The sequence below is a fragment of the Tupaia chinensis genome, unplaced genomic scaffold, assembly GCF_000334495.1.
Source record: "Tupaia chinensis unplaced genomic scaffold, TupChi_1.0 Scaffold000600_1, whole genome shotgun sequence".
Taxonomy (NCBI): Eukaryota; Metazoa; Chordata; class Mammalia; order Scandentia; family Tupaiidae; genus Tupaia; species Tupaia belangeri.
In genome coordinates this window covers 3,612,838-3,630,699 of record NW_006160117.1, presented here as the reverse complement: position 1 = coordinate 3,630,699, position 17,862 = coordinate 3,612,838, and the positions used below count along the sequence as shown (strand labels likewise).

Below are 17,862 nucleotides of genomic sequence, written 5' to 3'. Positions count from 1 at the left end.
GGCTGCTAGGCAGGTGACTCTGTGACCTATGGGAGAGAGGATGAGCCACTTCAGCTGGAGAAAGTTCCTTGGCTTTATTGAAAGACAGCTCTGAAGTTTTCCTTGAAGTCACTAGAGTAGGAACCACAATGTTCCTATTCCCTGAACTACCTGTCCTCTGAGGATCTTATAGAAATAACTAAATTATGCTTTAAGTAGCTACTTGCCAGATCTTCTCCGGGGCTTACTGAGGCTTTGAGCAGTGTCTGTGTTCTGGGGCAAAGGGTCTTTCTCTCAGTTCATACTAAGGGTCATTACCTCACTTCTAGTAGGACCTAAGATCCCTCTGATCTACTGCTTTGATGCTGTCCCCTCATCTCAAAGCTCTCATCTCTCTTGAGACAAGATGAATAGAAGGGAACTTCATCACCTGCTCAGAGACACCAAGATGAAAGCCCAAACAACGCACCATAGGACAATCTCTATCCAAGGGTAGTGTTCTCAGTCCTCATTCATTGTTCTCACCTTCAGTGGTAGAGTCTGGGACTCTCCTCTGCTGACCTGAGACCTATCCCCTCTGATCAATACCCTCATATCTTTAAAAGCCCTAAGGATAAAAATCTTTGTAATCTCCACTGTTGATGGTAGAGATAATCCCACTCAGGAACCTCACACTGACTGCCAGAAGAGCTTGCCACTCCTCCCTCTAATGACATGAGGCTGCCCTTTAGGGCTCTCAAACCAAAGACCTCATTTCCCTAACTCCCTCCCCCAGGTACAATGTTAGATGGTTACTCTCATAGCCTTGGCCAAGGCCTCCCTAGGCTAACAGCAAGGATGGGAATTTATAAGGCTCCCCTTGTCCTGGGTGGGTTCCCAGAGACTTTACTCGGTGTCCTTGGTTTTTGTTTCTGTTTGTTTGTTGTTGCTTTGCCAGAAGGGGGCGCCTGCACATCAAAAAAGTAGGGGGAGGGGAGCAGAGCAAGGAAAAGCACCCCCGATGGGGCTTGGCTACAAGGCACCCTTTTCCGTCCAATTTTCCATTTCCTCAGGGTCATGAGCACCCTGTTTTTTGTCTGGCCATAAGGACTTAGACCACTATCAGCCAGGTGCAATCTGGCTTTCTCAACTGCCCAGTGCTTAACTACTGTGTACTGTGCTATGGGCTGGCCCAATATCTTCATTTTTAACCCGCACTATGACCTGGGACTCATCCACCTGCTGGCTTGACACTGTACCACTCCCGATCTAAGGTGTTCGCTTCCCTGAGACACCACAGGATGAAGTGAAGGTTGCCTTACATCAACCCACCCTCACCCGTAACCTGTCAGGGTCAAAAGTATGAGTGGGTCTCCATGAGGCCCCCTCTGCTCTAGGACCATGATCATTATTGCTGTTAAAACCTAGGAACTTGTTATTAACCCAGCTGTGAGGCTCTGAGGCTGACACCTTCCCTGTCTCCACTGGGAAATATAGAAAGTTCTCGTAGACTGCTACATGAGCCGTCTGAGATCTATTAGAGCTGAACGCAGGGGTACCCTCAGGAAAGTTCATGGAGTGGGCGAGCTCCTCATACCCATTCGGGGTCCTTAATTTCAGACAAGTATCTGTACTTCACCCTCGACTGACCTGATGCGGCCTTCTTCACCACCTTAAGGCTATCGCTTTCCTCCGACGCCAGAGACCAGAGACGGAAGTCAGAGTGCGTCATAACCTTCCACTTCCCCCTCCCCCCGCCACACAGAGCATACAGAGGGCGGGGCTCTGTGGGGTCCCCTCTGTTCCAAAGAGCGGGTTCCTCCCAGGCCTCACTCAGGTCTCACCTTTACAACTATTAAAACCTGGGAATCCTCCTTCTGCTGGTCTGAAGTTAACACCCTAGTGTAACACCTTCATTCCCTTAAGTCACCTCAGGGTAACTATAGAATGTTCTCGAATGTGGTTACGCCAGATTCCTGTCTCTCTACTATCAGAAGAGAAAGGAGAGGTAGAACTTTTTGGAACCCTCTCCAATATGAGGTAGGTGGTTCCCTCATACATAACTCAGGTTCTTTACCTTAATTCCAGGCAGGATCGGCAATTCCTCCCTAGGTCGTCTTGACTCCACTCCTCCTTCCTGTCCTTGAGACCCCAAAGCAGTTATCAGGGTGCGTCACTTCCGGCCAACCTAGTCTGCAGTCTTCCGGTGGGGGAGAGTGGCTGAAACAAGGGCGGAGCCCTGTGGAGCTGGGGCTATTTTAGGGTGGGGGATTACCCCTTGAACTCTCAAAGGGCCATTTTATTGGACTTCAGACTGGGATTTCACCCTCTGGTTAGCTGATTAACCTCACCCTCCAATTTTTAGAAGCTGGCATAACGGGGCTTCTGAGTCTCACCACTATGCCAGGACCGTTCAGAGATAACAGCAGGAGTGGGCCTTGTGCCAGATCTATTTGGGGTGAAAATCACAGAGTCCTCACTTTTACTTCTGTTAGGACCTGGGACTCTTCCCTCTGCAGGGCTGAGTCTAAAACACTAGTCCACAATTCTCATTTCAGTTTTACATTTTACTGCATTTATTAGAGCTCGTGTAATTACTTTGAGAAAGATTGGTACAGGATCTACTTTTTAAATTATTAATTCAATCAAGTTAGGGTTATTACAATAATAAATATATACCTTTGTATCCCACATATATCTGTCACCCCCAGTCAATTTAACACCATTTATGACCGTTTTCCAACCATTCTGTAATTGTAAATTAGTAGGGCTCTGTACTCTAGCATCTCGTGCAAACAGACCCCCAAGCCCAGCCAAAGTACATCCACCCTCTGTTCTGCAAAGTTAGGAATGATAGGTCATCTGAGTTGGGGATTACAATGGAAATTTTTTTCAATACATTTCCACACTCAAACTTTTACTTGCACATTGAGTAAGGTAATTAGCCTGATAATTTCTGTTCTTCCATGTACTCTTGCTTGTAGCTGCATATCCCCCTTACACTACTTATTGCTACTACCTGCCCTATTTAACTCATTAATCACCAATTCCACCCATTCGCACAGATTCAACTTCAGTGGTGGGGGCACCAAACACGAGGGAAGAAATAACCTTTCTTATCAAGTATTAAGACAGTTTTCAGCCCTGGTACAGTGACAAGAATGCAGGGAACCACCAGAGCAGTAAAAAGAAGTGGCTCTCCTAGAATTAATTAATATCATTACTGGGTGATTCAAGGATCTTGCAAGACTCTGCCTGACAAGTGGATAAGAGGGATTGTAAGGGTGGGGTACCAAGCATGCCTCTAGTCCTTTCATCCACCATATCTGCTCATTCAGATCACCCCAAAACTTCATGCTGATAATGATGATTCAGAGACTGCCAAGCCTATTCTTGAAAGTTGTCCAGGACATGACCACTTTTCCCACCTCTTCTCTTTCAGTTCCCTTTTCTGCCACATGCTAAACTATGGATATAGACACCTGATTGTTAGTTACCCAGGGCTCTCTGCATTTGGTTTTAGCTTGTGACCTCTCTTGCACAAGTTGTACTTTTATTACACTCCAGTCTTCCTGATGTTTCTCACTGAGGTTTTCCTGTCTGAGCCCATTTCCTGGCATCTGATCATTCTGACCAAAATCATCTTTCTCAAAATAAAGAGAAATATTTTACTGACATAACAGAATTTTTAAGTATGTGCCAAAGAAATGCTGGTGCTCAAGACTTCATTGTGAATATCCCAATTTATATGGATGACAGAGTATGTTCCATTTATCTTCAATCTACTTAGAAAATAGGGAAATAAAAAATTGAAATATGAGGAGACTTCAAGAAGTTAATTGAAAAATGGGTGGGCTGGCCCTGTAGCATAGTGGTTAAGGGAGATAAATCTTCGAATTTGAATCCTTCGGATTTGAATCCTGGCTCTGGTAACTTAAAAAACACATGTGAGGCCCATGTGCTTATGCGCCCCAAATCCCTAGAGGACAGAGAAATAGAGAAAGGACTGTGGCATGACCACTCCCTGTTAGCAGGTACTTTGTCTCTCCTGTCTCTGGTAATGACACATATCTTCTAGCAATTAAAAAAAAAAAGAAAATCAGAAATATAATAAAATGTCTGTGAGAAAATACAGCAAAAAAAATACAATACAAATAAAATGTGAGAAGATACAGCATTCTTGGGGGGGAATTTTAGTAATATTCAAACATATTATAATCATCACATTCTTTTCATTATAACCTGGTTTTCACTTTTCTATGTCTTTCCTATAAGGAAACATGAGTATTTAATGAAGAATTCATGTTCATCTACATTTATTTAAGTATTATCAGTCATAACAATAAATGGGAAAAACTTGTGAGCATCTGCTCTCCATCACCTGAAGAACATATCTAAACCTTTGTATAGTGTCTTCATGCACACTGAAAAACCAGGATTTTCCCCTGTGGCAGATCCAGACAAGAGTCAGAATGATAGCAAATTATTTCTCTTTCTTATTAAAGTTGTCCTGTGTGCCAGGGAGACATTTTTACATTGAGGGTGGGCCAAATTAATCGTTCCATGAAAATGCCACTACCCTTATCCCTGAAACATGAATATGTTCTGTTACATGGCCACAAGCACTTTGAAGGTACATGAAGGTTGTAAAACTGAAATTAAAATAATGATATGCTGGATAATTCAGATAGGTGCAGTCTAATGACACAAGAATTTACAAGCAGATAATTTTCTCTGACTGGAGGCAGAAGAGAGATGTAGCATGGGGAAAAGTTAGAGATATTCCTAGTGTGAGAAGGATTCAACCTGCAATGGCTCACTTGAAGTATATGCACCCATATGCAGAGACTGGAAAGACTTCAGAAACTGGCAGCTTCAGTCAACAGTCAACAAACAGGGCCTCAACATTATTTCCACAAAGAAATGAATTCCTTAAAAAACCAAAGTGAGCTCAGGAGGAAATTTTTCTCAGAGCCTCCTGAAAAGAAAATTGCCAGCTGAAAGTTTGATTTGAGCTTTGTGAAAATCTGAGTACTGAATCTAGGAGCACCCTTTCATTGTTTACCCTTACATAAATGTAGATAATAAACCCCAGTGTGATAATAAATGTGTGCTGTTGCAAACCACTAAATTTGTGGTAATTTTCTATAGCAATCATAGAAAACTCTTAGAACTTCCTTGACAAACTACAGGGCTTGTAAGAATTCAGCATCTACAGATTATTGCTAGTTACTGATTTCCTTGGTCTTTCTTCATCTAACACTTTAGAAGGTAGGCATTGGTGTTTTTTTTTTTTTTTTTTTTGGAGAGGTTTTTCGCTATAGGGCGCGTGCGCTCGTCAGACAGACAGAGAGAGACATAGAGACAGAAAGCGAGAAATCACCCCCCCAGAGGGGATGGTCACGCCGCAATCCCTTCTCCTCCATTCTCCTTTCGGGATCTTGGGCACGCACGCACAAGCGCCTGGCGTGAGTTTTAAGCCACCGGGTCCGGGATGCGAACCGCGGTCGACTACGTGGGAGTCCAGCGACATAACCATTGCGCTAACTGCTGGTTCCCGGCATTGGTTTTTAACCACTTAGTTAAGATCATTCATTAGCATATAGATTCAGCAACAAATTTTGAAAGTCACCAGATTAAAACTTTCTCTTTTTATATCTCACCTGCTTTCTATCTTTTTTTTTTTTAAGAGATATTTTTGCTATAGGGTGTGCACATTTTCCGGAGAGACAGAGAGACAGAAAGTGAAAAATCACCCCCTGGGAAGATGGCCATGCGACAATCTGTTTTCCTGTATTTTCCTCTCTGGATCTTGGGCATGTACACACACACATGCCTGGCCTTAATTTTAAGCCACCAGGTCCTGGACTTGTACTGCAGTCAACTACATGGGAGTCCAGTGACATAATCATTATGCCATCTGCTGGTCCCAATCTCATCTGCTTTCTAAAGCAGCCTCTCTATTTCAGGATTAATTCTCTGCTTCAGGTTGTAATACCAGTAGATTTTGTGTTAAATAAGACTCTCCTTACTAGTGAATTTGAAAACACTTTGACACTATGCTGGAGGCACACAGGGGTTTAAAGAGATATCTGAGCTTTACTGTCTGAAGTGAATGATTACATGGAAGGGGCTGTTGCTGTCACAGAGGTCTGTGGTGAGGGGCGGGAGTCCCAGAAAGTTGGAACCCTATAAGTCAGGGAGAAGAAAGCAGGTGAGTCTGGGCTACCTGTTTCTCTGGAAGAGGGTGCAGCTCCAGAGAAAGACACAGTGAAGATCTGGTCAGTAGCTCAGTTCCGATTTGGATAGGAGGGTACACTGGAGAAGATGAGGTTGGGGGGGCGGTCACAATGCAGGAACGTGCTGGGACCCATTACATGTTGGGACTAGGGCAGAGCCAGCTCTGGAGGAACCACAGGGCTATGATCAGTAGAATCCCATGCAAATAAATCCCAGACAGTACTAAATTGTGTTTGGGTCTCATTTTCTCCTTCCTTCTTTATGTCTAATTTTTGTACTTTGACTACATGATTTTTTTTTTCATGGCCTGAGAGACATATTGTGGAGTAGTGAAAAGAGAAAGGAATTAATAGACTTGAGACAGGAAAAGTATGGGTTGAGAGGTATTCAGACCAGTGGTCTCGTCTTACCCCTGTCTCTTACAAGCCATGTAAGATCAAGAAAATTTTAAAGTTCTAGGAGCCTCAGGTTCTTTGTGAAGTGGATTTGATATAGTCATCTTACTTGTTGAAATGCAATTAATTTGTGTATGGTATCAGACACACAGCACTGGCATGTATTGGGTCTTCGAACTTCAGCAGTTATTACTGTTATTGTTTTTATCACAAACACTATTAACCTCTTTTCTTAGACATTTTACATTTTTTTTATACTGGAGCTATCAAGATAATATGCATCCTTCTAGAACATGTCTCACCAAATTAGCCAAAATGTAGCTTTTACTTGCTAAGAAACTTTTTGTGGGTATACATTTTTAAAGTTGTGGCTTTGAAGAATTTTTCCCTGCTGGATGTAATTCAAGGCTCCTAGAAAATGTGTCAAGGACACACACTCTTATTCATTTCCATCAAAATATTTCCCTGGCTTTGAGCTTGCCAAATTATACTCAAAATAACCTACTTATTTCACTTTAAATACCCTATTAATGGATTAGAAATGGGCTTTACCATAGTTGGAATATGTCCCCTTAAAAAGTATTTGTTGGAAACTTAATCCCCAATGCAATAGTATGGAGTGATGGGGTATAATGGAAGGTGATTGGGCCATGAAGGTTCTGCCCTCATGAATGAATTAATGCTGTTATAAAAAGTTGAGTTTATTCCTGTTTTCTCTTTCTATCCCTGTCTTTCACCTTCTTGCCTTTTGTCATTGGATAATGGAACAAGAAAGCCCTAGCCAAATGCCAGCACATTTGTCTTGGACTTCCAGCCTCCAGAACTGTGAGAAATAAATTTATTTTTTTATAAGTTACCAAGTCTCCAGTGTTGTGTTATAGTAACACAAAATAGGCCAATACAGGCTTTGTCTTTTCCAGGACAGAGCAGAGTGCCAGCATACTGGCTTCTGTCATGACAGTATCACCTTTATTTCTCAGAAACTCACTGGAGATAATGGATATAGACCACCCAGTTGTGTACTATGTTTGGAAGAGCACAGCACAACTCCCATTACTGTTCTAGGTAGAGATTTCTGTCTAGTTTATCCATGATCCCATGCAATTGTCAAAAGCAGTTTTCTAATCCAAGCATTAGTCTTTCATCTCTAGACACATCTTATGAGAGGATGGCCACTGCTTACCACTCTCAAAGCCTCATCTGACCCACCATCCAGCTTAATTTAAAATGGACGCCTGCTGGAGAACTTGCAGTTTCCCAAGGCCTCAAATCTCATGAAATTTACATTTGATGCATTCATTTAGATATCCTTCTTACCCACATCTTCACTTTCTTTTAACTTGTCCTTTAGGTCTTATGGCATATCTCATCATATTCTGTGTAAATATCTGCTCCTAGAGTCTAAAACTCAATGGACATGGTAGACCTTCTTTAGCCTGCAGTAACACAGAAACTTCTAAAGAGCAGAGTCTCAATTAATGTTTTAGGAATAAATGACTCTATTTGTAAGAGTTTGAATTTAATATAGTAGAACTTATTCTTGAGTAGTCTAAATATATCCAGATATAGATCTGCTATTTTTTCATAATGACAGAGCAAAATTGAATAGGGAATTCAATAATTAGCCATCTTTACCTTTGTTCCCCTCTGTTTCTTTTTAATTGTCAGAGGGTGTTTGCACTTCCCAGAGAGAGACAGCAAGATAGGCAGAGAGGGATAAAGCATCCCCCAGTGGAGTGGGGTCACATCATAACCCCTCTCTTCCATCTATCCATCCTGTCAGGATTTCAGGCACCCATGCACATGTATCCAGCATGCTTTTCATGATGCCAGGGCTGAGATTCAAACTATGGTCAGTCATGTAGGATCTGGCTCCCTTAATCACTAGCTTTGAGGTCAGCCCATTTTCTCTATTTCTTGATCCCAGCTATTATACTTCTGAGTTCTTTCACTTATCCAAGAAAATATCTAATTTACTGCCTTGGTATCTTGTTACAAATCACTAAATAAGATGAAAAGTTTTCCAATTTGATTTGAAAAATATGAAGTGCTTACTCTTAAATCTCACATACAGAAGAAATATGAGTGATGTCATTCATAAATTCAAATTCTGAAGCTACTTTAACCTTCTATTACAAAGAGCAGCTACTTAAGAAATTATCCAAGGTACCACCTAAAACATAATCACAAACATGTTATGCTCTGTGTTGTCTCCAGTCCCACCTTCATCCTCCATGGCTTAGAATAAAGACTTCTCTGGGACCAGCAGTTAGTGTAATGGCTATGTCGCTGAATTCCCACGTAGTCGACCTCAGTTTGAGTACTGGACCCAGTGGCTTAAACTCACACCGGGCACATGTGCGTGCGTGCCTAAGATCCCGAGAGGAGAATGGAGGAGAAGGGATTGTGTGGCCATCCTCCCTGGGGGGTGATTTCTCACTTTCTGTCTCTGTCTTTCTGGTGTACACGCGCGCGCGCCTATAGGAAAAACCCCCCAAAAAAAAAAAAAAAAAGAATAAAGACTTCTCTTTCCAAGCACAAAGCAAGTAAGCAAGTAACCTGGCACAAAGCAAGTAAGCAAGTAACCTGTCTCAGACTTTATTGGAGCTGGGGAAGCTGCTGGGCTCAACCTTGGGAGGTGCACTGACCACAGTGGCAGTATGCACCCTGGCTGCAGCTCTGACTTTAGTTTTCTCTTCCTCATCTTTCAAAACTTCTTCGTGCCAAGAGGGGAAGACACTGGGAACTGTATTATGAATCTTTGCCAGAAACTCCAGGACTTTCATCTTGCTGGTTTCTACATGGGCTCTTGGACCCCACAGGAATTCATAGCATGGAGGATAACTGTTGGGCACCTGGCGGTACTCCAGGTACTTTTTCTGCACCAAATCTTTGGTGATGAGCTTCCTGGGTTCACCAAAAATGAAGTGCCTCCTCCCATCATATAACCCCATCATATTTAACACTTTCCAGACCTGCTCCTCAGCGGCACAGTTACCCTTTGAAAAGATCACACCCAAGATAGTCAATCAGCAGGCCAGTATTCGGCATGCATCTACCATCACTCAGCCTTGCATCACAGCTGGCTTCTACTTTGTTGATGAGGACATAGATGTGCCTGTTGAGATCCACTTCCTTTAAGTCAAGGCCGAAGATCAGCTCCAGGTGCTCAGAAGCTCTCCTTAGGATCTCAGTGAAGTTGTTCTTGTACTTTTGGAGCACGTTTTTTACCATGTCTGTCTTTGTAATGGGCTCTTTCGTTTCATACTTGTATAGCAGGTAATGCACCAACATAAATACTTTCTCATCCAGAGGGCCTCTTGGCAAGTTTTTAGTGGCTTCTTGGTCTTGCCTGGATCTTGACTTTTCTTCTGTGTGGTTGTTAGCCCTTGCATTAGATCTTGTGCATGAATCAGCTTCGGCAGTAGTGGTGGCAGATGGTACTCTCTGAGGACCTTGAGGACTGTGTGCTGTTCCAGGACGTGAACTCTGGGGAACACCCTTAAAATGAGCAGAGGAGGAAAGATGATTCTTACCTTTTTCTGCTACAGTGGCTTGAGCACCCCCCAGATCTTTGGGCTCTTTTTGGGCTTGATGGTGTTTTTCCTGGGTGTGGAGTTTACTCTTCTGGCCTCAAGGCATGATGACTCTGTTCAAGTGAAGTAAGTAAAAGAGCAGGAGATTCAGTGACCTGGAGAAGAGATGATGAAGTGGTGTGGGTGTGGGCCCATTTACCAGAGAGATCCCACTCTGGCTTTATTAACAGAAACTCTGTATATTTTCTTTTTTTTTTTGGAGAGGTTTTTGTTTGTTTGTTTGTTTGTTTGTTTGTTTGTTTGTTTGCTATAGGGCGCATGCGCTCGCCAGACAGACAGAGAGAGACATCACCCCCCAGGGGGGGTGGTCATGCTACAATCCCTTCTCTTCCATTCTCCTCTCGGGATCTTGGGCATGCACGCACACGCGCCCAGCGTGAGTTTTAAGCCACCGGGTCCGGGGCGCGAACCGTGGTCGACTACATGGGAGTCCAGCAACATAGCCATTACGCTAACTGCTGGTTCCCAAAAGGCAAACATTTTTAAGCTCTAACTGTTCCTTAACTGCCCTGAGAAATAGCTAGGGTGTATCTTAGGTTAATGCCTACTAGATTTGTCTGGGGCTTACTGGAGGGTGACATCAAGACCAAATAGCTTCAAGCTTTATAGAGGCCCCTTTGTCCTTGCTTAGGGAGGATTATCTTAGTTCACATTCAAGGCCATCATCTTAATTTCTGGTAGGTTCTTGAATCCTCTACTCTACTTCCTTGATTCTATTCATCATTTCAATGAGATAATCTCCCTTCTATCCTGGAAAAGAAATTTAAGAGGAACATTTGACCAGACCTTCCTGGGGACACTCAGGATGCCAGTCACAAAAGAGCTTTGTAGAGCTCTATCCTGGGGTAATTAAGGTCATCCTTGCTAATTTGGAGCTTTCATCTTTGCTTCTGGCAGGGCCTAAGACTCCACCTTTTACTAACCTGCGACCTCTCCCCTTCAAAGGAAGGCGCTCACCTCCCTGTGATCTCAAATGAGGGAGTATTAAAGGCTCAATGTAATGTATCTACCCTACGTCCCTCAGGGTTATCAGCATGGGCTGAACTACTCGCCAGATTCTTCTGATCTGGAGAGGATGGTTCTCTCAGGACTCAGAATCCTTTCCTTTACTCTTATTAGGGTCTGAGACTATTCCTCTGCTGGCCTAGACAATCAGATCCAATACCCTGATCTCCCCCAGTTACTCCTCAGAAGAATTCAGCGGGTACTTCATCAAGTGATCCCTCTTCAGGGCCTATTAAAATCTGTTGGAGGGTTCCTATATTTTGAAGTAGAGGTCCATTCAAAACTGACTCAATGTCCTTACCTTACCTTGTGGCAGGACCTGGAAATAGTTCCTTTGACAACATAAAGCCCTTCCGTTTTCTAAGAAGCCAGAAATGGAATTTAGAATGTGTCATATCTAGCCACTCCCACTGGGGCCTCTGAGCTTATAGTAGGGATGTAACTCTACAAAACTCTAACGTTCTTGGGTGTATGATCTACTAGGATCTTACTCAATGTATTCACCTTTTCTCCTGGTAGGGCATGAGACTCTTCCATCTGCTGGCCTGAGGCTGTAACCTGGTGAAATGCCATCTACTTCTTGATTCTCCAAAGAGGTAATTCAGATGACACTGTATCAGGTGTTTGCTCCAGGGTCTGCTACTACTGACAACACAGGTAGGACTCCCTGGGGCCCCCTCTTGCTGGGGGAGTACATACACTCATACCTCACAAAGGGTCCTTATCTGACCTCCTGCAGAGCCTGGGACCCCTTCCTCTGCTGACTTAACACTGTATCCCTTTATACTGCATGGCAGCAGGAGCTAGAGTTCTGTGGAGACCTTCTGATCAGGACTGGATGGGTCCTCGAGATCTTAGGGCTCTCGTCCTCACAGCTGGAAGGCCTGGAGAACCACCCTATGTTGGTCTCATGTCAAATCCTGGTCTAATGTTGTCACTTCTCTGAATCATGGGATTCAAAAGGTGCTGCCTCAGGTGATACCCTGTCTAGGGTCCCACAAGGGGTGGGATTCCTATTGGCTTGTCTTGTCTGGTAGAGGAAGTGCTCTCAAACTTCACTCGGGGTCTTTATCTAAACTTCAAAAAAGGGTCTGGAACTTTCTCTTTTGCCGACCTGTTCCCCCGTGTTCATACCAATGCTTTTATTTCTCTGATAACTTAGAAGTTGAGGAAGCCAGTTTCAGCCACCACCACCAACCCATTCAGGGTCTCCCAAGGATGAGAACAGGCATGTGACTCTTAGGGGTGAGAGAGAGGCCTTTGTTTTGTTAGAGTGGAAGACTCTGAAAGAACTCATGTAGGAGCTTTTCATTGACTCCTGGGAGTCCTGGGACTCTTTGTTCTTCTGATCTGAGTCAGCCAGCCTTAAACCAAGGCCTCACTCCTTAATCACTCTATCCTACAACTATTCATCTCTTATCTCCAGAAGATGAAGTGAGGGGTACCTGGGCCCAATATCCAGGCATGGGCATAGAAATGCTAACAGCAAGGATGGTCTCTGTTCTGCATATTCTGCTCTGGAGTGGGAGATTCAGAACTTTCTGGGGGTATTCATTTATACTTATTTTAGGGTCTGAGAGCCCTCTCCTTCTGTGGGTCTAAGGATGGCACTCAGTCCGATATCCTCACCTCATAATTAAAGATGATGTAAGTTTTGCTACAGACCACGTGATAAATGTGAGGATGGTCAGTACAGAATCTTTTAAATTTTTTTAAATTCATTCAAATCAGGGTTATAATAGTAATAAAGATAGAGATCTGGACTCCACATATACCTGTCGCCCACAGTCATTTTAAACTTTGTAATCATTTACAATAGTCTTCTATCTGCCCTGGAAATGTTTGCATTGAAGACAAGTCTCCTACTACACAGCCATCAGACAGTCCCCTCTGTTCTCCAAAGAAGTCAACAATGGGAGGCAATTTGAGTTGAGAAGTACATTTGGATATGTTTTTTAATAATTTCTACACTCAATTCTTTACTTTCACAGTCAGTAAGGTATTAAGCCTCAGAGAATTCCCAATCTTCAGCGTTCCCCACCTTGTACCTGCACAACCTCTTCCACTACTCACTAGCACTACTTGTCCTCTTGAACCATTTACCTCAGTGGTAGGAGGGCCATGGACACGGGGAAAGAAATAATCTTTTTTTATCACATATCAAGATAGCTTTCAGCCCTGGAAAACATGCAAGAATATGCTGAACCACCAGAACACTGAAGAGAAGTCATTCTCCCAGAATCCATTGTTATCATCACTGGGTGATTCATGGGATCTAGCTACATTTCCTGACAAGTGGATAAGGGAGTTTGTAAGAGAGAGTGGGACGCCAGGCATGCCTCTCTAGTCCTTTCATCTACCAGATCTGCTCACGCAGATCACCCAAAAACTTCCTGCTAATAATGATTCAGTTATTGCCATGCCTATTATTCTTAAAAATTGTCCAGGGCATGAGCTGTTTCTCCACCTCTTCTCTTCTGATCTCTTTGCTACTCTATGCTAAACTCTGGATATAAATCTCTGTCGGTTGCCCTGGGATTTCTGAATTTGGTTTAGAACATGATCTCTCTCATAGATTCTGGACATTGTTCTCCAGTCCTTCTCATATCCCTCATTAATGGATCTTTTCTTTTCTGGGCCTATTTTATGGCACCTTATATTTCTTAATCAAATTCATCATTTTCAAAGAAAAACGTCTTATTGACATAGCAGAATTCTAAAGAATGCACGCACAAGTGCTCAAGACATCCTTGCAGAAATCTCACTTTATATAGTTAAGGGATTATATTCATTTTCTGTTTAACCTACTTAGAAAACAAGGAAATGAAAATTAAAATAATAGTGAGACAATGTATTTTCAGTTAAATTTGACCAAAGTTTAAAAAGCTGATAAAATAAAATGTCTCTGAGAGCTTAATTTATTCCCATACATTAATATGTGAGACTATAAATTGAAAGAGCATTATTGGAACAGAACATAAGCAATATTCACAGACATGTACAGTCATCACATTCTTTTCATTTTAATTCAATTTGTACTTTTCCGTATCTTTCATAAAATAAAACATACACATTTGCTCAAGAATTTATGTTCCCCAGTGTTGATATCAATTCTATTAATCATAGCAACAAATGAAATACAACTTGGTGTCCATCAGGAAGAGAATGGTCAAGTTAATTACAGCCCATACACACTTTCATATTCTAGGGAGCAGTTAAATCTTTCTGTGTGCTGTCACTGATTCTCTATTCATTTTATTCAGTGACAATGGCAAGATGCAGGACAAGATGAACATAGTTATCAATGTATGTTAAAAACTCACAGTGTGGGGCTAGCCCATGGATGATGGTTAAGGCAATCAGATCTCATGTGGCCAACTACGTGGTTCAAGTCCTGAACCCAGCAATTAAAAAACATGGTGTGCATGTTTGGACACAAGCCCAAAATCCTGAAAAGAGGGAGAAATGGGGGAGGGATTGTGGCATGATCGTATCCCATGGGGTTGCTTTCTTCCTCCTTTTTGCTGTCTCTCTCTGGAGAGTGCATACTCCCTCTGGCAAATTAAAAATGAAAACAACAACTCACAGTGTATTTTCCTAACACATATATGTAAGAAGAAGCCTTGAATAAATTTTAAAACACTACATGCAAGAGTTTTAAATGTAGTCACCATTTAGAAGGGATTGAATTTTAGAAGAATATAGTATGAGCAGAATTGTGATTTATCTATGTTGTTAGAAATTTTTTGGTAACATGGGACCAGCAGATGGCATAATGGTTACGTTGCTGGACTCCCAGGTAGTTGACCATAGCTCGAATCCTGGACCTGGCAGTTCAAAAAACTCACACTGTGTGCATGTGTGTGTTTGCACAGAATCCTGAGAGGAGAATGGAGAAGGGATTACACTGTGGCCATCCCCCCTGGGGGGGGGGTGGTTTCTTGTTTTCTGTCCCTGTCTCACTGGTGAATGTACATGCCCTATAGCAAAAAGCTCTCTCTCTAAAACTAGAACTTTTTGGGAACAAAATCATGCACCATTTTCTTTGTAATTAAAATTTTTAAAGAATACTATCAACAGAAATAGTAGTTGTGTACTATACAGATGAAGCGTGTATAAGACTTAATGGGAAAAGTTTGAAATCTGAATGGCTTAACACAGCAGAAGTTTTTTATGCAAACAGAATTTGCTGTAGATTGACAGGGATCTCATTTGTCAGATGACTTGAAGAACCAGACTACTTCCCGAATGCCCATCCATATCTCAACACAGGTTCTCCACGTTTGCTGGAATGGTACAGAAAGCATGGAGGTGGTAGAGTTGCTCTCAAATGCCTTGGAAGGGGAAAATTATGCTTCCGCTCATGTTTCAGTGTTAAGCATAGTCATGTGACCTTTCTGAGCTATAAGTGCTGGTGACATGGTCTCCATATAAATCAAATATGGAGAGCAAAACATGAAACAAGTGGGCATTTGCAGTGTTTCCAATTAACTATTACACAGTAGGAGCTCCATAAAAAGTTGCCATTATAATTTGTTTTGGCAATAACCTTCTTCATTCTTGGAGAAGTTTCTAAGACTATCAATTGTCCTTGCTACTCAATAAGATTTTCTAGTGCCTGTATGTGACAGGTGTTTTCAAATCCAGGATCACACCAATTTTCAAAATAATCCTATAAATCACTCCAGGGAGGTTCGCCCTTCTCCACTAAATAGCATCTTTCTGCACTAACCTTTTGAATGACTTCTATAATGTCAATATACAATTTCTTCTTTCTTTTGGTGGCATGGTCAAAATAATAACTTGTGAGTCTCTGCTACCCACCATCTGATGAACATACATAAGCTCCTGAGCCCTTAGGCACAATGAAAAAACAGAATTTTCACTTGGGGTAGACATAGATAAGATTCAGGTAAATGATGAAAAATTATTTTCTTCTCTTCTTACCAAAGCTCGTATATCTGCCAGGGAGACATTTTCTACCCCTATGGTAGACTTAATAATTGTTCCACAAAGATTTCTATACCCTTATTTCTGAAACCCATGAATATGTTATATTACATGGCCAAAGGCCCTTTGCAAATATAGTTAAAAGTATGGAACTGACCTTAATACTAAGGAGATTATACTGGGTTGTCTGCACGGGCCCAATCTCATTACATAACCTCTTAAAAAGCAGATGATTTTCTCCACCTGGAGGCAGAACAGAGATGTGGCAAAGGGAGAGTTTGGAGAGATTCCAAGCATGGGACAGGTTTAATGTGCTATTTCTGGCTCAAGAAGTAGGGCCCTATATGAAAAGACTGGAGAAAGCCCTCCAGGAATTATGACAGCTCTAGCTGAAAGCTAGCAAGGAAACACACTCCTCACTCTTACTACCAGAGAGAATTCCTCATAGAACTGGATTCTGAGAGCAATCTGAATGACCTGAAATGAAATTCTTTCCAATAAGAAGCCAAGTTTGATAGCTTGATTTGGCCTTGTGTAACCTTGAGAGGGAAAAAAAGTAGATCAACCTACACATTTTACCTACAAAAAATGTGATATAATAAATATGCATTAAAAGAAGCTAAGCCATTTAATGTATGGTAATTTGTTATGTCAATGCAGAAAACTATTATATCCTCCTGGAAGGACACCAGGGTTTTTAAGAATCCAGCTTCTGGATATGGTTGCTATACACAGGTTTCCTAAGTCCATCAACATCTGCTACTTAAAAGGGAGACTTTGATTATTTTAGTTATTTATTTAACTATACACTGTACACTATCTATACCCTGATGAGTATATAGATTCAGTGACCAGTTTCATATATGTCAATGGATTTCATTATCCTTTCTAATTTCATTTGCTTCTTTTTTTCTTTTTGAGAGATTTTTTGCTATAGGGAGTGTGTGCTTGCTGGAGAGACAGAGACAGAAAGTGAGAAATCACCCCCACGGGGCATGGCCACTCTGCAATCCCTTCTCCTCCATTCTCTTCTCGAGATGCTGGGCATGCATACACAGGCACCAGGTGTGTTTCAAGCTGCCAGGTCTGAGACTCAAACTGTGGTCAACCCCGTGGGAGTCCAGTGCCTTAAACATAAATCACCTATTGGCATCTTGTTTGCTTCTAAAACCTTTAACTTCAGAGTTATAGCCCATGAATCAGTAGATTCAAACTCTACTAAATCAAACTCTACTCATAAGTCAGTTTTTTTTTTAATTTTTATTTTCTACCTTAATTCACTATACACTATCACAACCCACCAATAAATTTTCCATCCAAAATACACTGTGTACTGGTTCAATCAAGCACATCAACATATATGTTCTCAGCAAGTAATTTTCCAATTCTTACATCCTGCATACCTTGCCCTTTGTCTTGCCATCCCTGATTCCCCATCCCCCACCCTCTTCCATGTCCCATCTTCCTCCTCCATTGTCCCTGGCATCCATGATTGCCCTCCATGCCTTCCGCCCCCTCCCATTCAATTGTTCTGCCAATGAACTCAATTGGTCTAAATATATCCAATAGCTAGCACAGCTGACACATACCTATACATGTACCCAAATCTGACCCTAGGCATAAACCCCAGTGAGTAGAATGAACATACTATAAAGTAGTACCCAGCTGTGTCCATACAGCTCGCTGCAGTCATCAAATGTGCATTTTTTTTTCCTCCT

General features: G+C 42.1%; 1 protein-coding gene across 1 annotated transcript; it reads right to left on the bottom strand.

Moving 5' to 3' along the window:
• Positions 1 to 9,184: 9,184 nt before the first annotated feature.
• On the bottom strand, positions 9,185 to 11,767 carry LOC106735984 (melanoma-associated antigen B10-like). The gene is given in 3 exon segments (XM_014591574.1): positions 9,185 to 9,619; positions 9,621 to 10,225; positions 11,686 to 11,767. Coding segments are annotated over 3 exon segments (1,122 nt in total).
• Between the last annotated feature and the right edge of the window lie 6,095 nt (positions 11,768 to 17,862).